The sequence below is a fragment of the Pipistrellus hanaki genome (genome assembly GCF_964339955.1).
Source record: "Pipistrellus hanaki genome assembly, chromosome: 11".
NCBI lineage: Eukaryota > Metazoa > Chordata > Mammalia > Chiroptera > Vespertilionidae > Pipistrellus > Pipistrellus hanaki.
Window position 1 is genome coordinate 44,186,291 of NC_140513.1, and position 23,682 is coordinate 44,209,972.

General features: G+C 40.9%; 1 protein-coding gene across 4 annotated transcripts in view; it reads left to right on the forward strand.

Annotated features, from left to right (window-relative positions):
• The window catches only part of JAK2 (Janus kinase 2), a 110,999-nt gene that overhangs the window by 22,236 nt on the left and 65,081 nt on the right, over positions 1 to 23,682 (forward strand). Inside the window, exons 1-2 of one of the 4 annotated variants that reach the window (XM_084899480.1) lie at positions 8,332 to 8,959; positions 9,338 to 9,419. In XM_084899480.1, the coding sequence (XP_084755606.1) occupies positions 8,894 to 8,959; positions 9,338 to 9,419 (148 nt within the window). In that variant the 5' untranslated portion in view covers positions 8,332 to 8,893. Of the gene's footprint in view, positions 1 to 8,331; positions 8,960 to 9,337; positions 9,420 to 23,682 lie in introns of those variants that run through there. The other 3 variants (XM_084899481.1, XM_084899482.1, XM_084899483.1) reach the window with 3 other exon arrangements.

Below are 23,682 nucleotides of genomic sequence, written 5' to 3' on the forward strand. Positions count from 1 at the left end.
ATATTTTTAGTGAATTGTTAACTTTGCCTCTGTCTCAGTTAACTGTTTTTGTAAAATAGAACATAATTATAATCAACATTTTGCATAATGGAATTATCCTCACCTAAGGGAGGTTATCAATTCCTGGCTTACATAGGGGGACAATGTTTGGCTTTTCGTGCACTAAGTTAAACTTTCCTGGTTTTCTCAAGGGAAGGAGGGAACTGTTTGCCAGGAACACATATTTCTTGGGGACTGGAAGGAAGGATGAGAGGATTGATACGGAGATACAGTTAGTCTGGAGTGCTGAGGAGGCTTTGGAAAAACTTTTGCCATATTCAACCAAACTGGTGTGTGTGGTGTGTGTGTGTGTGTGTGTGTGTGTGTGTGTGTGTGTGTGTGTTTAACACATGAATGAGACCAAGTGTCCCTGGCTGCTATAGGATTATAGCAGACAATTATAGTGAAGAAACAACTTTATTTTCAACCAAACTTTGACATGAATAATCCTAAAATGTCTGGATGATTCAAAGTAAAAAAAAAAACATTGCTTGCTTGTCTGTCTCCCTGACTCATAGTCCTACCTTTGCCTTATATTAATAGGCCTGGGATAAATCAGCCTCTTCATAGCTACTTCCTTTCTAACTTCAGAAAAGTACATCTTCCCTATCTTGGAGAGAAACTAACCACAGGGCCTACCCCAGCCCTTTGCTTGGGCCTGTTTCCCCTTTCATGGACTCTCCTGTATCTTTTTTGCTCTCACATTTATGATCCTCTTAATATTGTTTTTATTATTTCATCACTTAAAGGCAAAGCTTTATTTTTTTAAAATCCAAATGGAGGTGCTGACATTTATCTCTATTAAAACTCAGCCCTAGAGCCCTAGCCGGTTTGGCTCAGTGGATAGAGCATCGGTCTGCGGACTGAAGGGTCCCAGGTTTGATTCTGGTCAAGGGCATGTACATTGGTTCGATTCTGGTCAAGGGCATGTACAAGGGCATGTACAAGGGCATGCACACACCAGTGGGGTGTGTGCAGGAGGCAGCTGATGGATGTTTCTCTCTCATTGACGTTTCTAGCTCTCTATCTCTCTCCCTGCCTCTCTGTAAGAAAAATCAATAAAATATATTAAAAACAAAACAACAACAACAAAAAACTCAGCCCTAGAATCATGCCAGCCCACTCAGTTATGTGTAATGCAATAAATTGTGACAAATACTTCAAGATTATAAACAAAATTCAACACATTTCTTATACCTCCCAGCTTGGTGATATCTGTAAATTATCCTTACAATAACCATAATAGACAGGCACATTTGGCTGTGCTAAAAGTTTAAAAATACTTTTTCATCTAATCTTCAAAACAACTCTTCAAGGAAGATAGTATTATCCCCATTATACTTATGAGAAAATGGAAGTTTAGGAAATCTAAATGACTTCCTTAGTAAAAGTTGTGATTCAAACCTGGGTGGGCCAGACTCTCAAGCTTAAGTTCTTGAATCCTTTGCCATGGGTTTTCAACCTTGGCTTTTTATCAAAACTACCTATGAACTTTCTTTTTTAAAAAATTTGTTTTTCTTTTTCACAATATACAAAATAAATCTGTTACCAGATTGTAGATACAAAATAATTATCCATTTATATGCAATAAACATTAATATCTCAATAAAATATTTTAAATATAATATATTACCCAAACTGTACTAAAATAATATAATATCACAAAAGTTGTAGGAGATATTAAAAATCTGCAAATGACAGGATTATTTTTATTATGTTCTAAAATATTGTTTTTCCCTCTGGCTCTATTTTTGTTCATCAGTTTATGTTGTTCATTATATTCTGCAAGTGAGTGAGATCATGTGATATTTATCATTCTCCAACTGGCTTATCTCATTTAGCATAATGCTCTCTAGGCCCATCCATGCTGTTGTAAATGGTAAGAGTTCCATCTTTTTTTATAGCAGCATAGTATTCCATCGTGTAGATGTACCACAGTTTTTTTTTAAATCCATTCATCTGCTGATGGGCACTTAAGCTAAATCTACCTAAGAACTTTCAAAAGAGATAGAAGCCAACGTTCTGGCTCACACATATGATCACAGGTTACGTGTGTGTGTGTGTGTGTGTGTGTGTGTGTGTGTGTTTAAATCACCTGAGGATATATTTATTAATTTTAAAGAGAAGGGAAGGGAGAGATAGAAATAGAGATAGAGATGAGAGAGAGAAGGAAAGGGACACACAGAGAGAAACATTGATGAGAGAGAGAAACATGGATTGCTTGCTTCCTGTATACACTCTGGCTAGGGACTGAACACCCGAAACCTAGGCATGTGTCCTGATTAGGAATCGAACCTGTACCTTTTTGGTATATGGGATGACACTCCAACCAACTGAGCCACTTGGCCAGGCTGGTCACAGTTTTTTGGCAGGCATGGGTTTGGGAGTGAAGAACCAGGTTCTACTGCAGTGGAAGGACAGAATTTTGCTGCATACATTACATACTTCCCCATAGTTGACAATTAATTAGTCACCTGCTAATTTTTATTTTTAGAAATGGGCCATACAATCAGTTTTTAATCTAAATGTGTTATCATTCAACCCACATTTCTTGTTTTTCCATATTGTGTAAGAGGAAGTTGTGAAAGACTTGGTCTATTTTTTTGTATACTCTTTTGTCTTTATCAAAGAACTAGAGGCCTGGTGTGCAACCTTCATACACTGGAGTGGGGGGTTCCCTCAACCTGGCCTGCACCCTCTCACAGTCTGGAACCCATCGGGGGATGTCCATAGGCCTAAGTTGGCAGTTGGACATCTCCTGAGGGGTCCTTAGTACGGCCACAGAGTCAGGAGAGGCTCCCGACACCACTGCTGCACTTGCCAACTGTGAGCTCTGCTTCTGGCTGAGTGGTGCTCCCCTTATGAAGGTGCACTTGACCACCAGGGGGAAGCTCCTGCATTGAGCATCTGCCCCCTGGTGGTCAGTGCGTATCATAGTGACCATTCTGCTGTTTGGTTGATTTGCATATTAGGGTTTTATTATATAGGATAGGGCAAACTTTCTAAAAATGTTTGCCCTGGGAGAAAATTTCTAGCTACTAGGGATCACATAAAGAGCTAAAAAATTCTCTACAAATGAAAAGAGCTAAATATTCCAGGTCAGTATTAGCTTAAAGTCCTTCAGACTCTAAGCAAGTAATTTCATTGCACTGCACAGGTATATTGATCTCTCAACTGGATAAGCCTATGAATATATATTTTCCTTGTCCACATGTCTTCCATATCCAAATCTCTAATATAAGAAGTAATTCATTTCCCCACAAGAAACCCTTAATTCATATTCACTACTGCCAAATGGCTTTTTCTTGCAAACAGTGTACAGTAACAGATACCATGCTTGGTTGAATAAATACATCATTGCAAAATACAGAAACATCACTTATCTACAATGAATGTATCTGCACTGTTCCAGAGTTTTAAAACAGACTATTTTTTTTTTCTCAGAAAAGACAATGTTTTTTTTCCACAGCTGAGATACTTTTCATTTTTTAAACCCTGACATTAAAGCCACTTTCAGCACTTTATCTTCTTTTGTGTGGGCCTGTGTTCTAGTGGATAGAGTGTCGAACTGTGGACTGAAGGGTCCTGTGTTCAGTTCCGGTCGGGGCACATGCCTGAGTTATGGGCTTGATCAGTGGTTTTCTGTCATCATTGAGGTTTCTATCTCTCCTTTTCCCTTCCTTTCTGAAATCAGTAAAGAACATGAACTTCAAATAGGTTTTCAGTATCTTGCTCTCTCTCTTCTTCTGGCACCCCTATAATTTGGATGTTGGTATGTTTGAAGGTGTCCCAGAGGCTCCTTATCTTCATATTTTTGGATTCTTTTTTCTTTTTGCCTTTCCAGTTGAGTGTTTTTTGCTTCTTTGTATTTCAAATCTTTGGCTTGATTCTTAGGATCTTCTAGTCTGCTGTTGGATCTCTGTATATTATTCTTTTTTAAAAAAATATATTTTATTGATTTTTTTACAGAGAGGAAGGGAGAGAGCTAAAGAGCTAAAAACGTCGATGAGAGAGAAACATCGACCAGCTGCCTCTTGCACACCCCCTACTGGGGATGTGCCCGCAACCAACGTACATGCCCTTGATCGGAATCGAACCCGGGACCTTTCAGTCCGCAGACCGACGCTCTACCACTGAGCCAAACCAGTTTCAGCTGTATATTATTCTTTATTTCAGTCAGTGTATGCTTAATTTCTGATTGGTCCTTTTTCATATCCTTGAGGGTCTCACTACATTTCTCAAAGATTTCTAGAAGATTCTTGAGTAACCTTATAACCGTGGTTTTGAACTCTATATCCAGTAGTTTGCTTTCCTCCATTTATTTCATTTGTGACCTGTTTCTTTGTCTCCGCATTTTGGCTGCTTCCCTGTGTTGATAAAGTGGCTTTGTGTGCTAGGTGTCCTATAGGGCCCAATGGCTCAGCCTCCCTAATTATCTGAGGAGAACACTCTTGGTGCACCCCTTAGTGGGCTGTGTGCTCAGTCTTGTTGTAGTTAGGCCTTGATTGTTGGTATCATTGGGAGGAATTGACTTCCAGGCCTATGAGGATCAGTTGTGTCTACAATGGGAGGACTGCTGTGCTGGAGACACCCTTATGGGACAAGACTTGCTTCAGTGCAGCATTGGCACTCACTGAATCTGCCCTGAGTGTGTCTCTTATGGATGTGAAGAGTTGTAATCTGGGTGGTCTCACTCTGATCACTGGATAGATACACTGGCTCTTGGATCTCCAAGGAGGTGCAAAGTCAGCCACTGCCTGAGGCCACCCAGCAGGAGCTACAAAGAGATCTTCAGATTCCTTTTCTTTGTTTGGGGTTTGGAGGTGCCCAGATGAGGCCTAGCTGTGAAGCAATGCAAGCTGCTGTCCAGCCTTGGGCCTTCTTTTGGAAGCTCTGGGGCTCTCTGACCCAGATGCAGTTTGTTAGGTTTTAGATTGCAAAAAACAAGGTAATTCATATGCAAAAGCCTCTGTGCACAGCTTGGGTGGGGTTGTAAACTGGGTGGGCTGGGGTTTCAGGGAATCATTTGGACAGAGCAAACAGCAATGGCTGACCATCAGCCCTGCCCCGAAGAAGCCCCTGGGTCTCTGCGTCCTGTGGCACCATGCAGGAACAATGATCACTGTAAACACGTCTGAGAGAAAAACGCCCCCATGTTCCGGCCTGATACCAGACAGTTCAGTTTCTCTTCCTATGATTCTGGGTCCCCTGAGTCTCCCTGAGGGGCTTGTATCTCCCTCCCGACTAAAAAAGATACGCAACAGTGTATCCTGTTGCCAGCCCTTTTTCTGCCCACACCTCTGTACCTCCACACTTCATTTCTGCACCTCTGCACCTCCTCCCAGTCTCAGTGCTCCTTTCTCTTTCCTTCTAGTTGTATAAATTCCACTCAGCCAACCTTCACGTGGTTCTGGATGATATCTGTTTTGTCTTTTAGTTGTAGTTTTGAAGTGGTTGGGCGAGGCAGCAAATTCAGGTGCTTACCTATGCTGCCATCTTGGTTTGACATCCACACTTCATTTCTTTCTTTATTTTTTAAAATATATTTTATTGATTTTTTTACAGAGAGGAAGGGAGAGGGAGAGTTAGAAACATCGATGAGAGAGAAACATCAATCAGCTGCATGCCACTGACTGGAATCGAACCTGGGACCCTTGAGTCCACAGGCCAAGAGATGCTCTATACACTGCGCCAAACCGAATAGGGTCACACACATATTTTACATGCCAACAGCAAGCCCAGGCTCTTATTTGTATCTCTGATCAACTGATTATAGATTGGAGGTTCCAAAGAGCCATCCAATTTAGAATGCTAATCTCATGTTCAAGTTGTTACCTAGACTGCTGATTGATTGGCTATATATCAGAGATTCCCACAACCCCCTCCTTGGGCTGATTTATTTGCTAGAATGGCTCACAGAACTCAGAGAAACATTTTACTGACTAGGTTATCAGTTTATTAGAAAAGGATATTAAAGACTACGACCAGATGAAGAGACACCTAGGGCAAAGTCCTAAACAAAGGAGCTCTTGCGCACCTACAAGGCGGCACTCACATGGAGGTAGTATGGTTCTCCAGCACGAGAGGTCTCTGAAGAAGGAAAAGCTGTCTTCCTGGGTTTTTATGGAGGCTTCCTTACACAGTCATGATTGACTGAGACATTGACCACTGGCCCTTGAATTTAATTTCCAGCTCCTTTCCCTTATCCCAAAATGGGATAGATGGGACTCAAAGTTACCTTTAATCATTTGTTTGGTTCTCTTGGGTGAGGTCCAAAAGTCACCTTATTAATATAACAAAAGACACCTTGATCACTCTCAACACTTAGGAAATTCCAAGGGTTTGCGGAGCTGTGAACGATAAACACCAAATATTGTAACATCACAATATTACACTATAGGAATGCAATTCCCACAGGGGTCCTCAAACTTTTTAAAGTGGGGCCAGATCACAGTCCCTCAGAGAGCTGGAGGGCCGGACTATATGAACTACTAATTCCTACTGTAACACCTTGGCTGCGCTCACTGCCCAAAAAACCTGGCGGGCAGGATCAGACTCCCCTGGGGGCTGCATGTGGCCCGCGTGCCGTAGTTTGAAGACCCCTGCCCTATAATCTCTTTCTCTTATGAGAAAACAGGACCTTCGTTCATTATTTACTTAAAGAAGTCAGTTTGAATTCAAGTTATTTTCTATCCTGCTATCATTTGCTCAAAGACCTTTTACAATGGGTCTTATGTAAAAAGTAATGCAGGAGTTGCTGTGGTGAGGTTTATTTAAAGAAACCATTTAATACAAGCCAAACCTGAATGGCAACATCATTTGCGTATGGAGAAACAGGAGCTATAAATGCATCAATTCCTTCAGCTTGACAGAAAAAGGGCTAATAATAAGTGAAAAAGGCCCTACTCAGTTGCTTAAAGGCTACTTCTTTGCCTCACCTCTTACCACTGCCCCCTCCTTCACTGTCCTCCAGCCACAGTGACCTCTTTCCTGGTCCTTGCTTGCCAAGCACATTCCCTTCTGGGGGTCTTTGCCTCTTTGCCAGCCCTTCTGCCTGAAACGCTTTCCCAAGGTAATCACAGGACTGGTCCATTCTCATGCCTCTGATCTCTGCTGAAATGTCAGTTACTCTGGGAGGGCGCCTAACTGCAATAGCACACCGACTGTTCACTTTCTACTCCTTCACTTTTCAGTATTATTATTATTTTTTTTTAGTGGCAATTATACACTTGCACATTATACATTTAAGGCAATTGAAATTTTTTTAAATTATTATCTGTGTACATATACCCTTGTGCCTCTCCCCCCATGCATGCCCTCCCTCCCCAGAGTTTTGTGTCCATTGGTTGTACTTATATACATGTATACAAGTCCTTCCGTTGATCTCATATCTTCCCCAGATCTCCCTACCCTCCCTGCTGTAAATTTGAGTCTGCTTGTTGCTTTACTGTCTCTATATCTATCTTTTGGTTCATCAGTTTATAATGTTCTTTATTATCCATAAATAAGTGAGGTCATGTGGTGTTTCTCTTTCATTGACTGGCTCATTTCACTCAGCAGTCACTGTATCAGAATACTAGCTCCAGCACACAAGGAATATGCAGTTAATTAGTATTCACATAGCATCCTGGGGGGGCGGGGAGGAGGAACCTAGTAGGTGCTCTGTAAATATGTGTTGAATGGATGAATGAAGCTCTTTGGGATGGTGGAAGTTGTTCCTCCTCAATCGCCCAGGCCTCGCGGTCAATCTGCAGGCAGCTGGGAGCACCCTGCCACCCGCCCTGCTTCCCAGCAGGAGGTGACGAATTGGGGGCCAGGCCCTTGGGATTGCACTGGGGAGAAGACACGGCCAGGCTGAGCACGCAGCGCCAACCCCCCCTCCCCGGCACTACTTCTCCTCGGTCCAGAGGCCAAGCCTGGGAAGTACAGGTTTGCAGCACTCGGAACGTGGAAGCTGAGGCAGAAGGAAAAAAGCAACCGTGCGCGGGCGGGGAAAGTCTGTGCGGTGCGGGGCTGCGCGCAGAGGGCGCCTTCCCGTCCCGCTGACTCATTCCCAGCCGCCTCCACTGCGGGTGGCGGACACACACACACACACACACACACACACACACACACACACACACACACACGCCTATCTCGGGGAGGGCCGTCCCCGCGAGCCGCCACCGCCAGCTCAGCCTCTCCGCCCGCTCGGGCCCAGGGGCCTCCCCCGGAATCTCCGCGCGCGCACGCGCGCGCGCCTCACGGGAAGCCACGGTCCCGCGAGGCTCGCCCCTGTCGGCCCCGCGGCGCGCGCATCCGGAGCCGCTCGGCCCCCCGGGAGCGGCGCACGCGCAGTGCGGGCGCGCGCCCCCGCCCCCGCCCGGCTCCGGCCCGGCCTGGCCTCAGACCGCGGCGAGTCGGCGGCCGCCCTGACCGAAGAAGGCCCTGAATCCCAGTGTCGCCCGCGGTTCTGAAGACTCTGCGCGGCCCCGGGAGAGGGTGGAGACGACGGCGGCGGCGGCGGCGGCGGTGACGAGCTTCCCGGCTGCCGGAGGCCGAAGCGGAGTGGCGTGGGTGGAGGAAATAGAAGCCGAGGAGCCCGAGGGGGCAGCCGCGCCTGCAGCTAACGGCCTCCCGGGGCGCTGACCGCTGGGCAGGCGAACCGCTGGCTCCGGAGTTCGCGCCGCCGCCGCCGCCGCCTCCTCTTCAGCTGCTCTGTCGTGGGGCCCGGACTTGGAGGCGCTTCTGGGAGGAGAGCCTGTGCCCGCAGTCCAGGGAGAGAGGGAGGCCGGGTCCTCGCCGCTGCCGCCGCCGAGGGATGTGAGTGGGAGCCGCAGCCACGCGGGAGGGATCGGAGGTCCTAGCCTGGCGGATGCTCGGACCCGAACCCGTGCCCGCTCCGGGGGCTTCGCAGACCGTGGCCGGCCGCAGGCGCCCGGTAGGAGCAGCCTGGGGTCTGGGGGCGCGTCCTCACCGCCCGGTCCGTGCCGCGGGTGGGTGTTCCTGCCCTCGGCTCTCCGCCGCCCTCCCCACCCGCCCGGTCCCCGCTCTCTCCGCTGCTTGTGGCAGCCAACTTGACAGCAAAGGAAAAGCTTCCTCTCGGCGGGGAAACGACCGAGTGTTTTTGCTGTTGCTGTTTGCACCCATGTGTGCGCCCGATCCCCCACCGCCCACCCTTTATTTTTTTATCCTCTTTCAGATCTTCTTAGACGCCCAAGCAGCCTAGAGAAGAACGAGTATTTCCTCTGGATTTCTGCGCTAGTAACTTCTTCTTCTTCTTCTTCTTCTTCTTCTTCTTCTTCTTCTTCTTCTTTAGGTTTCAGAAGCGGGCAAGGGAACAAGATGTGAACTGTTTTCCTTCTGCAGAACAAGAGGCCCTTCCTCCCCTCCCCGCCAAGGTGGGTAAAGGGATCTTGGCTGCTGGGAAGGCGAGGGTATCGCCAGCCGCCGAGTGGGAGTGTAGGAAGGTGGGGAGCGGGTGGCAGGACTCGTGGCTCCTTACTCCCCTGAAAATTGTAGAGCTGAACTTTTTGGCCCGGGAGGGTATGTTGGGGGGAGGGGAGGGGGCGTGTTTGTTGTTGTTCTGGGATCCTTTAAGAAACATTCATTGTTTCTTTCTCTGCTGACTTATATATATAACGTGGCTTTGCAGAAAAACAACAACATTGCAACATTGTCAGTTACTCTCTTCTCTTCAAGCAGCCAGAGTCTTCATTTTCTAGCGCTAAGAGATACCTATGGAGAGAACACGTTAGCCGTTCTTGCTGGGGTTTCTGCTGCCACATTGAGTGCTTCCTGGATGGTTTTATCTGCCTAAGTTTGCTGTGTCGGTTGAATTTACCCAGTTTGCTTTCCGGTGGTTATTAATCTGACAGGAGAAACTCCTGTGTGTGTGTGTTTTTTTTTTTGTTTTTTGTTTTTGTTTTTTGTTTGTGTTGTTTTTTCTGAATGAAGCAGCCAAGGTGTGTCATGCATAGTGGGAAGGAGAAATGTGGAGGAGGAAACAAGAAGTGGGAATAAGAGAGGTGCTTTTGGTTTCATAATAGATTTGTATTACTGAGTTGTTGGGCTACTGCAGATGTTCTCATATCACACACCCAGCAGATTTGAAGATGGATAATCAACCTTTGGTCTCCCTCTCCCCACCCTCTTCACCTCTTTACCACTCGAAGTGCAAGAATCATTTGCTTGTATATGTGCATATGTGTTAGTGTATAACAAACATATCTGCAAACTGGATGTATTCAACACTTGTTTTCGTAGTACGTGTATTCACCTGTATAGGAAAGACCCACTATATGAGCATATAATACTTGTTTTTGCTCTAGTTGAATGACCTGTGTTTGGAGTTTATAGTGGGTTTTTGTTGTTGTTTTTTAGAGGCCATTTAAGGAATAGAAGGGGGGATATGTAAGGACCATTGTTTAATTTGAAACAGATGTCCTAAGTATGGGATGGGAACTGATATCTTTTCCCTTCCTTCACCTGGCTGTATTGCTGAAAGATGGGATGCTTTGTGGCAGAATAGGAAACCGCTTTGGCTTTGAAGTCAGGTCTGGGGTGAATCCTGCTTATTATTTAAAATCTCAATTGAGCCTCAATTTTCTTATGGTTGAATAAGATGATGCATGCAAAGTAGTACATTGCTTGGTAACTATAAAAGTCTTGGCTGCTATCATGGCTGGGCAGGCCAAGGAGACTCAGACAAGGACAGAATGACTCTGCATAAGGTGATCTGCCAGTGACCAGTATTTCTTCCTCTTTAGTATAAGGACAAAAAGGACTTTTTGGGTCTTTAAATGGTTAAGGGACTTTAGAGTCTTTTTATGGAAAGATTGTACTTATCTCCCTGACACCCCCCTCCCACATTGTGCTGTCCCTACCAACTATTGTGCTGCCCTCTTGTGGTTAATTATGCTAAGACTTTTCTTTTGCTCCTCCCACATTGCATTTTTTGGGTCTCTTTTTAGGCCCCTTCCCTGTACTCCCAGTTCCCAAATTGTGTGCTGAGTGAGGTGCCTCAGTACCAGTGAACTCAGGCTTGTTTGAGGTAGTTCATGGTTTCAACATTAAATTGATACATTCCTTTCTACAATGTCATGTCTTTACAAAGCTGTGTTTTTAGAGATGGCTGTGATAAAAAACAAATACTGCATGAAAATTAATGATATAGGCAAGGAGAATGTGATATCCAATTTAATTCCAAGATTTGAGAAATTGTACAGTGCCCAACAAGCCCTAAGTTTTAAGGACATTAATACTTAAATGGTTTGAACCTAGTACCTACCTGCTTAAGCATTTCTTTTGGCCTAGGGTTCCTACAAAAAAAATGACTAAGACTGAGTACTCCCTAAATGGAGAAAGTTTGAGAACCTCTGCCTTATCTTTTGGTTGGCTTTTATGATTTAAAAAATGTTTAGTTAATGGAAAAACTGCATTTTTAAAATGTTGGTCACTAATGGATCCCCTCTCCACCAAAACTATTGATACAATTGTTGATACAAGGCTGTTACCAGCTGGTTATGGCTTAATATAGTTCCTTTCCTATTCAGTATCTTCATAGCTTCTGCTCATTTCTTTCATTTTAAAACTAATCTTGTTGCCCATTTGCCATTCTAGTCATAGTATTGGTTTTCTAGTATATTTGATCATCTCCTCATACTCAACATTCCTCAAATGAAAATCATTATTTTATATCCCTTTGTAATGTCCTTCTCTCCTGGTTATTTAGGATTTAAATTAGGGATCATTTTAAAACTGTCTCTTTCATATTAACCCATCCACCATTTCCTGTCCATGTTTATTTTGTCCCTCTGTCTCTGCTTCCCTCATTTTACCACCTAAATCCCAGGACTCATTTCCTCAGCCTAAAATACTGAAAGTCATAGCAACCTTTCAGAATCCAGCATCTCTTCCTTCTAGTTATCTTTAATAAAAATGTCGCCGAAACCGGTTTGGCTCAGTAGCTAGAGTATTGGCCTGCGGACTGAAAGGTCCCAGGTTCAATTCCGGTCAAGGGCATGTACCTTGGTTGCGGGCACATCCCTTGTAAGGGGTGTGCAAGAGGCAACTGATGGATGTTTCTCTCTCATCCATGTTTCTAACTCCCTGTCCCTCTCTATTTCTCTCTGTAAAAAAAATCAATAAAATATATATTTTTAAAGATGTCACTTTAGCTCTAGCCAGTCGCTCAGTGGTTAGAGCGTCCACCTTTGGACTGAAGAGTGCCAGGTTCAATTCCAGTCAAGGCTATGCACTTCAGTTACAGGCTTGATCCCCAGTCCTGGTCCGGGTTTGTGCAGATGGCAACCAGTCGATGTGTGTCTCTTTCACATCGATGTTTCTCTCTCTCTGTCTCTCCCCCTCCCTTCCATTCTTTCTCTCTCTCTAAAAAGAAAAAAAAAAAAAAAAAAAAAGAAAAAGAAAAAAAAGAAAAAATATACTCTGATGAGAATTAACAAAAAATAAAAATATCACTCTATTATGCCTTATTGTTGGTACTCTCTTGCCCCATATTTTCATTAGCTTCCCACTTTATACTTATTAAATTTAAGTTCCTTTTTCTGGCTTTCAAGATACTCTATCATTATTCCCTGCTCTATTTATTCAGTCTTCTGTCTAAAGACCCTCTGTAAGCATTCTCTGCTATTGACTTCAAACCTGCTTCTTACTCTAATAGCAGCTGTGCTTATTTTCCACCTTTTAACTTCATTCTTGTTTTCCATACTTTTCCCACCAAGCCCAGTTCTGTTTCCTATTGCACTGCTTACTAGATGTGGAATAACTGAGCAAGGCTTCAGTCTCCTCATCTGAAAAATGAGGAGAATTATAGTATTTTTTTCCTTAGGTTTGTAGTGAATATTGAGTTAATATATGAAAAGTCCTCAAGATCAGTGCCTGGCACATTAAGCACACCTTAAGTTTTAGGTATTATTATAATTATTTATTACCACTGCTATTACCCTGTTTCCCCGAAAATAAGACAGTGTCGTATATTAATTTTTTCTCCCAAAGTTGCGCTAGGTCTTATTTTCAGGGGATATCTTATCTTTCCTTGCGCTAGGTCTTATTTTCGGAGGATGTCTTATTTTCGGGAAACACGGTATTCTATTATTATCATTGTACTTCCAGTTAAAATTCTATCCTATTTGTGAAACTGTTTCATTAAATATTGCTTTTACCCTTCTCTGTATTTCTATAGTTTCTATTTTTGCATAGTTTACTTGTGTACCATGCTTTGGTTGTTTGTAAGTTATTTCCCTAGAGTTAATCTTATTTTTAAAAATTGACAGTGTATACTTTGATGAACAGTACCTAGAATTAAACCAGCACACTCACAACCCAATCATTGTGGCTCAGTGGTTGAGTGTTGACCTGTGAGCCAAGAAGTCTCAGGTTTATTTATTGGTCAGGGCACATGCTCAGGTTGCAGGCTCGATCCCCATTGGGGGAGAGAAAGGTAGAAACATCAATGATGAGAGAGAATAATTGATCAGCTGCCTTCTGCACTACCCCCACTAGGGACCGAGCCCGCAACCCAGGCATGTGCCCTTGACTGGAATTGAACCTGGGACTCTTCAGTCCACAGGCCAATGCTCTATCTACTGAGAAAACTGGCTAGGGCCAATAAAAAAATATTTTTTTTAAAAAAGTACACACAGAGTGCTAACTACATGGGGGCATTCAGTAAATGTTGTGTATTCAAAAAGAACTTTAGTCAGTCACCAAACAAACATTTAATAATACTTAAAATGTGAAAGGTACATTGCTATGTCCAAAAGACTTTTAGAAAAATATTAAATAGGTTCCTTTCACTAAGGACTTAAAATGTAATTGGGGAGATAAGTAATGAAAGTTATAGATATTTGAGGCCACAAGTGAGCAAAAAGGCTCACAAAAGGCTCTAGACAAGATTTGTTTTTGCATAAAAGGAAGGAACTTGTATAGGAGGTAAAGGCAAAATATGCATGACATGTTCAGAGAACATTACATAAAATAACTTGATTGAAATGAAGATTTGTGTGGAGAGTAGTAAGAAATCTGGTTGAAAATGTAAGTTGGAATTAGATTGTGGATGCCTTTAAGAGCTGGGATGAAAAGAATGTACTTGGCTCTTTAGGTAACCGAGAAGTTTTTATTATAAAATTTTGGATTGAGAAAGAGCTTGCTAAAAGAAGTATTTTAGGAAATCAGAGAGGCTTCAATTCGAGGCATAGTATGTGTTGAAGTGATATGTGAGAAGTGATAGAGTAGGAAAATAATCTAGGCCTAAAGTAATGAGGATTTGCACTTTAGTTGGGGTAAGACTGGAGAGATGTCACACAAGATTTCATTATGGATTGTATAGAAAAGGAAGATGTGGAGCGGGGTTGGGGGAGGCAGAGAGGAAGAAGAGTAATCAAAGATGACTTTGAGATTTTGATCTATGACAGGAAATGAAATGTTGCAACTCTAAGACATCTGGGCCACAATATATACATTTTGTGCATTAGGAATATGAGACTCAGAGAGATTTAAGTGTGTCCCAAAATTACTCAGTCAGTGACAAAGAAATAACTACAATTTTATTAATGGCAAAATGGACAGAAATAGGTGTGGAAGTATTAGTAAATGGTTGAGAAGATACAGATATAAGCTCGGTTTATATTTTGTATATTTGAGTTTGAGGTGGCAGTAGGATAGTCAAGTGCAAATAGATAGACAGTGGGACATATAACTAGAACATGGTAGAAAAATTTAAGGCTGGGATTGTAATGCTCAGAAAAAGAACAGTAGACCTAAAATTGAGCCTTGGGAATTGCCTGTAATTAGAGAACTGGCAAAGGAGACAAAGGAGGAGCAGTTAATATGAGAAGTAAGGGGATGGGTAGGTTAAGAAGGTGAGAATGATTAAAAATGTTGATTGTTGCTGATTATTGGCAATAAATGAGAAGAATCATAACTGAAAAAAGGTCTTAGAAATGTGTGCTAGTATTTTACCTGGTATGAAATCTAGAAAAGCAAAATAAATAAGAAAATTGCTTATAGTTTCCTTATCCTATCTAATAAAAGAACAATTTGCAAATTGACTGTACCTCTGCCACACCCACAAGCCATGCCCACCAGCCAATGAGGAACAAGTAGGCAAATTAACACAACCAAGATGGCTGCAGCCACATAGTGAGTAGGAGGCTTGGATTTCCCTAGCAATGGAGGAAGCCAAACTTTCCACACACCCTGGCCTGCCTTGGCCTCTGCTCAAAGTTACAAAGTTTCAATTATAGAAGATAAATAAATCCCAAGAAAAAGGCTGTAGCCACCGAGCAAGCAGGAGGCTTGGCTCTGCTCTAGGTTACAAAGTTTCAATTATAGATGATAAATAAATCCCAGATACCAGGGCCTCTGCTTTGGTTGCCAGGCTGCAAAACACCACAGGCCCCACACCCCAAGAGAACCCCCACCCTGATCCAGGACACCCTTCAGGGCAAACCAGCTGGCCCCCACCAATGTACCAGGCCTCTATCCAAATAACAAAAAAATAATATGCAAATTGACCATCACTCAAACACACGAGATGGTTGCCCCCATATAGTCAAATATGGCTGTACCCATGTGGACACAAGATGGCCAGCATGTCTAAAACCGGTTTTGCTCAGTGGATAGAGCATCGGTCTGTGGACTGAAAGGTCCCAGGTTTGATTCCGGTCAAGAGCATGTACATTGGTTGTGGGCACATCCCCAGTAGAGGGTGTGCAGGAGGCAGCTGGTTGATGATTCTCTCTCATCGGTGTTTCTAGCTGTCTATCTCCCTCCCTTCCTCTCTGTAAAAAATCAATAAAATATATTAAAAAAAAAAAAAAAAAGATGGCCAACATGGGAGGGCAGTTGGAAGGGACCAGCCCTGCAAGGGGGGCACTTGGGAGGCGATTAAGCCTGCAGGGGAGGGCAGATAGGGGTGATCAGGCTGGCAGAGGAGGAAAGTTGGGGTGACTAGGTCTTCAGGGAAGGGCAGTTGCGGAGGAGACCCAGGCCTGTAGGGGAGAGCAGTTGGGGGAGGGGGAGATCAGGCCTGCAGGGGAGGGCAGTTAGGGGAAAACAGGCTGGCAGGGGAGCAGTCAGACATCAATCAAGCTGGCAGGGGAGTGGTTAGGGGGTGATCAGGCTGGGAGGCAGAAGCAGTTAGGGGCAATCAGGAAGGCAAGCAGGCAAGCAGTTGGGAGCCAGCAGTGCTGGATGGTGAGAGGGATGTCTGACTGCCCGTTTAGGCCTGATCCCTATAGGACCAGGGGGTCCCAGATTGGAAAGAGTGCAGGCTGGGATGAGGGACACCCTTCCCCCCTTGCACGAATTTCATGCACCAGGCCTCTAGTGCAGAAATAACTGCTATTAATATTTTGTTCTTTCTAGTATGATAGATGATCTTTGGATTTGACAGTTGGCTGAACAGTGGAGACTTCTATCCAAAGTTCTTATCACTGGAACTGATGAGAATTTTGGGCATAATAAAGATTGGGAGGTATTTTCTACAGAGTGTTTGTCATTTTTCTGTGTCCTTCAATTTCACACTACATAGGTATTGCTATACCTTATGGACATTAGCCCTGCATTATATTATTTGAGTAAGTAGATATTCAGTGATCATCTTTAGACATTTAGTGACCCAATAGGTTTGAAAGTGATCTCTGGGTGCTATTGTACTGGTAAAATCTGAATAAAATTTTAATGGATGAATTTCTAAAAGGAAGAGGAATTTACCGTGGCTGGTGTGCTGGCTCTGTTGGACTGTCATCTGTATGAAAGGTGATGCGTTTGATTTCTAGTCAGGGCACATGCCCAGGTTGTATCTTTTTTTTTTAATATATTTTTATTGATTTTTCACAGAGAGGAAGAGAGGGATAGAGAGTTAGAAACATTGATGTGAGAGAATCATTGATCAGCTGCCTCTTGCACACCCCCTACTGGGGATGTACCCACAACCAAGGTACATGCCCTTGACCAGAATCGAACCTGGGACCTTTCAGTCCGCAGGCCGACACTCTATCCACTGAGCCAAACCGGTCCTGGCCCAGGTTGTATCTTGATCCCCAATAAGGGCATGAATGGGAGACAACTGATCAATGTTTCTTTCTCATGTCATTTCTTCCTCTCTCTCCCTCTCTTTAAAAAAAAAAAAAAAAAAAAAAAAAGTCAATAAAAAGCATAACCTTGGCTGAAGAAAAAATTTAAATAAATAAAAGGAGGAATTTTTGATAACTTAAAACTGAAGTTAGCATGATTGGAAGTATTCAGTTTTGGAGACTGAAAGCATTATCTGTTTTTGAAGCCCATGTGGTATAGCTAACAGAGGTAGACTAGGTTGCGATAGTCCATGGGTTATTTGTTTTGCTTGAATGCTAATTTTGATTTTCCCAAGGACATCTTTCAGCCTTATTTTTTGATATATTAGCCCTTTGGGATAGGGTATTCACTTTTGCTTATTAAAATATTTTATTTTTAATAAATTCTGACTATGAAATATAATGTCACTAGGCAATATTTTTGTAATATGAAAAGTAATGTGATGATTTGGGAATTGGGATCAGGGGCAGACTCTGCTGTCAGTGTGGTGTATGATTTTGAGCCATACCTGTAATCATTGAGTTTTCTATTTTCCTTATTTATATAATGAAGAATGGAATAAATCTTTTTTTTAAAAAACTTCATTTTAAAAGGGTAGAATCTTATAGTAAAATGTATATAAGTTTCATAACAGTGTCTTCTGGTGTATACCTCTATATTTTAAATAACAATTTACCATCAATATTCCCCCTTCCTTATTCTGTGTCTGTACTTCTACTCTGCCCCTTTCCCCTTCACAGTGAATAAACTGCTCAGTGCCACATCTAAGGCTTTGCCATCTACTTGAGTAGAGGAATCCATCTCTGTTTGCATCCAAAGACTTTGCCATTCTACCTCTCCCTCTTTTTCTTGTATCCTCATTTTTTCTCTCTACTAGATCATTTCCATCAGTATGTAGTCTGGTTGCTATTGCTTCATGACATAACTACCCCAAAACTTGCTAATGTAAAATAACTATTTTGTTACACTCGCAGATATTATGGGTCAGTAATTCAGTTAGGGCATACCAATGATGGCTTGTTTCTACTCCACAATGTCTAGGACCTTAGTTGGGAAGACTTGTTGGCTGGGGGTAATATGAAGGTGGGGGACTGGAATCATTGAAGGTATCTTCACTTTTATGACTGATAGTTGATACTAAGATTTCAGCTGGGGCTCTTAACCTTGCCTGGACCTCCTTACAGTGTGGAGACCTCAAGATAGTTGACTTTCTTGGTGAATCAGGATTTAAAAGCTAGTGTTTTGGTGAACATGGTGGTGAGGGAGGAGACTCCACTTATTAATAGGGGGTGGCAAGGTCACATTGTAGAAGAAAACGTGGGGTGGGAAATATTGCTGTGGCCATCTCTGGACAATATTATTGCCATTATTTGCCCTCTTGACATACTTCACATCCCTTCCACACCCAAAACATGCAAAATACACTAATCTCTGCCTCAGAGACCTCTAATTCACATCCCTGACAACAGCTCAAAATCTAGTATGTCATCATCCAAATCAGGTCCAGATACAGATTGGTATGGTTTCTTGAGAATGATTGCTCTTTACTTGTCTATTTTCTTGATTTATCTGGAATTTATATTGGTGCAATATAAATTCACCAATATAACTACCGTTTTATCTCATATAGAAAATGTACCTTTTATGTGGGTGCAGGTCTGCTGTAAGAAAGACATAACTATGGACTGTAATATAATTCCAAAAAATGTTAACTCATCATATGAAAACTTAAAGCAAAATAAAGGAGAATTTAGTGCCAGCAAAGGAAGGTTTTGATAATTTTAGGAAGATATTTGGTGTAAAAAAGTCAAGGTAACAGGAGAAATAGCTTCTGCCAAACAAGAAGCAGCAAATGGATTTCTGGATGTTATTAAGAAAATCATTGAGAAAGATACCTGCCTGAACAAGTTTTTAATATAAACAAAAGTGCCCTATTCTGGAAAATGCCAAAGGACATTTATTAGTTAAGGAAGGGAAATGAGAACCAGGCTTCAGGCAAGGATAGACTAACTCTATTTTTCTGTGCAAATGCAGTCAGATTTATGATCGGGACTGCCCTTATCTATAAAGCTGCTAACCCTGGAGAATTGAAGAGAAAAGAAAAAAACATTAGCTGCCAGTCTTTCAGTTATATAAGAAAACCTGGACAACAAGAACCCCTTTTTCATAGGATTTATGACAGAGCCAGTGAAGAAAATCATGAAAGAAATTGTGGATATGGCAAAAGGGGGCGGGGTGATGGGTTTTAAGATATGGATCTTGGAGAAATTCAAGAGGTAAAAGGCACCACATCAGAGCAATTAATAGAAGATGACTTATGTAGATGAATGCTTCAGAACCAGTGCCATATGATGAAGAAGCTATAGAGAAGAAGCAGTGCCAGAAAATGAGTTGACATTAGACAATCTGGCAGAAGGGTTCTGATTATTCATGACAGCTTTTGACTTCTTTTATGACATGGAGCTTTCTATGATACAGGCACTAAAACTAAAGCAAATGGTAGAAGAAAAATTGGTACCATATAGAAACATTTTTAGAGAAAGGAGAAAGCAAAAAAGTCAGATTATGATGTGTTTCCGTAAAGTTTCATCGAAGGTGCCTGCCTCTTCAGTCTCCCTTTCCACTTCCTCCACATATTCTGCCTCTGCCATCCCTGTGACAGCAAGACCAGTGCTTTCTCTTTCTCCTCCTCCTTAGCCTGCTCAATGTGAAGATGAGGATGAAGATTTTGATGATGATTCACTGCCACTTAATGAATAGTAAATAACCATCAGATGATGTAAACTATAAATATATTTTCTTTATGATTTCCTTAACATTTGCTTTAGTTTACATTATTGTAAGAATCTACACTAATAAAAGAGAAACATGCAAATTAACCATCACTCTGCTAAGCCCACCAGCCAATCAGGAGAGAATATGCAAATTAGAAAGATGGCAGTGGCTGGGCAGGGCAGGATGAGAGGGAGGGTGGGGGTTGATGAGGCGATCTACAGCAGAGGCACTCCTGCCCTGCAGCAAAGACAAAGACTGCAGACTCTGGCTGGAGTGTGCAGCAAAGGTGGCAGGCCAGAGTGAAGGTTTGGGTCCCAGATGCCAGAGGAAAACCAGTGCTGGAAACTATCAAAGAGGGCTTAGAGGAAAGTGAGGAAAATACTTTTGAAGGCTGAATTAAAGGAGATCCTTTAATTTTAGGGAAGGAAGGCCTTATACAGGAATCTCTTCATGTGACAGGCCTCTATTAAAGTATATAAAACTTATATAAAAGTATGTGTTAATCGATTATATTATTGGTGAGGCTTCTGGACAACAATAGGCTATTAATAGTTAAGTTTTTTGGGAATCCAAACTTAAATGCAGATTTTTGACTGCACAGGGATCAGCACTATTAATTCCTGTGTTGTTTAAGGGTCAATTGTATATTTTATTTTCCAAATTACTATAGGTAATAGTTTCGCCAAACTTTCCACTACTATATAACAAGGACCTCCTTTAATTCAGCCTTCAAAAGTATTTTCCTCACTTTCCTTTAGGCCCTCTTTGATAGCATCCTTGAGACTTATTAGGCTTCCATTAAATCTCCTCAAGGCCCTTTATATCTGTGAACACAAACGTCAGATAGGTCCTCATCTCTTCCTGTCTGCTAGAACTGTTCCCTAACCCAGGGGTTCTTATCAGAATTACCTAAAGGGCTGGTTGAAACAAATTGCTGAGTTTCTGTTTCAGTTGGTCTGGAGTGGGGCCTGAGAATCTGCATTTCTAACAAGTTCCCAGGTGATGCTGTTGATGTTGGTTTGGGAACTAAAAATCACTGATGTATAAACCAGGGTTGGCAAATTTTTTCTAGTAAGGACCAGATAGTCAATATTTTAGGCTTTGTTGGCAAGATTGTCCCTATTGCAACTACTCCTTTGTGGTGCAAAAGCCACTGAGGAGAATACAAAAATGAAAGGATTCAAAAGGTTTATTTACAAACAGGCAACTGGCTGAATTTGACCTGTGAACATTAGTTTGCCAATTCCCAATTTAGTACCATTACTTGACACATTTTCTTCAAGCTACTCCTGCATTTTCTACTTCCTTTTAAAGCAAAGCTCTTTGTCTCTTCTTTTTATTCTCTCAAAAACTTTATCTACTCTGAACTGGTGGCATTTTAAAAGTTTTAGAATTCAAAAAGTAGTGAATATCTCTGTAATGTAAATTTGTACATGTAGGACCATAACTAGGTTATGTAGAAGAGGAATTACTGATTCAATAAATATTACCAAATTTATCTTCAAAGAAATGCCAGCTTATAATTTTCTACACCTGTTTTCAGATAGATTGATATTTGTCAATTTGAGATATGAAAAATGGAATCTCATAATTTTAATTTGTTTTGAATTTTTCTTTCCTGGGAACTATTCACTCATATCCTGGCCCATTTTCTGTCTTGATTGTTGACCTTTTACTTTGATTTATAGAAGCTCTTTCTCGACTAAAAAAATAGCTCTTGTTTGTGAAATGTATTGTAAATATTTTTCCCAGGTTATCTTTTTATCTTTTTGTCTCTGTTGATAGTGTGATTTTTTTTTCCTCATGCATACCTTTTTGTTTTTATGCTATTTTTTGTTATACTTTTTATTACTTTAAAAAAATCCTACTTATGTCCCTGCTTAACCCTGGAATTCTATTTTGAAACTCTCCCATGTTTTCTTGATTTATCTGGAATTTATATTGGTGCAATATAAATTCACCAATATAACTACCATTTTATCTCATATAGAAAATGTACCTTTTATGTGGGTGCAGGCTTGTTATAAGAAAGACATAACTAGTTGTCTAGTTGTTCTAATACTATTTGTTGAATAATCCATCTTTTCTCTGCTGCTATGAAATAGTAGTGTTTTAAATTATGAATATAGTTGGCTTAATTTTCAGATTCCAACATTGGCTGTTGTGAAAGTATACTGTGATTTCTGAGTCGGAATATTTCTATATTGATATTTAAAAATTACATTAATCAATAAAAAGGGCAAAAAGAATTGCAAGTGCTTCTTGTGACTGACAGAACTTCTTTAACAAGTTTTAAACCTTTCTGGATGTTTGTGTATAGTGACAAATTCAAATATAGTCTTAAACGAATAGGACCATCCTGTAGGATCATCACTCAGTCATTTATCAGCTTATCAGTCAGTCACTCAAGCCACTCACTCAGTGTGTCAATTGTTTACTCAGTTGATTAATCAGTCACTCACCCACCTACATACTCAAGCAATCCGTCAGTGTATAATCAAATCACTCATTAAATAAACCATTAATGTAATCAATTAATAAATACTTACTTGGTTCCATTTTGTGCTATGCTAAGAATATAATGTAAGCTATGAATTTCATTTTTAATGTCTTTATGCTATTTTATTGGCTATGTATATTATTTTATAATATCAGATCCCTTTAATGTCATTTTTCATTATTACTGTTTCAGATAATTCTTAGATATACATTCTATTATATTGCTCTTGTCCTCTTTAAAAGGAATAATTCTTAGATATTCTTTTTTAAATATTCTTGCCAACACTATTGCCAATCTTAATTTTTGCCAGTGATAAGGAAGAAACAATATTTCATTTTTATTTGTTTCTTTCATTATTAATGGTGTTGACCATGTCTTCATATTAGGAAATATTTGCCTTTTATGAAATTCCTATTAATGTTCTTTATTCATTTTCTCATTGATTTGTAAAGGTTACTTATATAAATATAGTAAACCTCTGTAGCATATGTTTTTTTCCTCAATTAAAAAATACTTGATTATGATGCTTATAATTTTATGTAGTCAAGTTTATCAGTCTTTATTTTATTTTATTTTATTTTTTGCTTAGATGTTAGGTTTGGAAAGGATGTACATATGCAAAAGATTTTTTGGTAAATAAATAAAAGTGGATGTATTTAAAGAACCAAAGAAATTACTGAAAATGTCCACCTTCAAATATGTAAGGAGACGAATCAGAACATTAAGAAGAGCTAACAAAAATGAATTTTAAAGAGTATACAAACACTTGAAATTATTTTATCATTTTGAAAGAATAAAATAGAAAGAGAAAGAGAAATGAAATAAAGGCATATATACTCATTGCAAAAATTGTTTCCTAGTAGCAGTTACTCTAAATTGAGGTAATTTTTTAGATTCTCTTATGCTTAGTTATAATTTTCTTTAATTTTGAGCATATGTTTTCTTATGATTAATTTTTTAAATATTTCATATGTGCTCAAAATATATTTTTGGTGGAAGGTTGTAATTAATTAGTCATATTTCTAATAGATTGTCTTTAATCAGTTTGTAAAGCTCTTTGTATATTGGTGATACTCCTTGTTTGATAAGTGAAATGCAAATATTTTCTGTCTTTTGGTTTTGTTTATAATTCCTTATCTCTAGAGAAATGGAAAATTTAATATAATCATTTTCTTTATTGTACAGGTAAAAAACTTGATTGATTTTCGTGTCATTAGTGTGTATAAAGATAAAGAGGCTTGTTATGTAAGATAGTAGGGAGAAGGGCAGCCCATGGGGAACTGACAGTG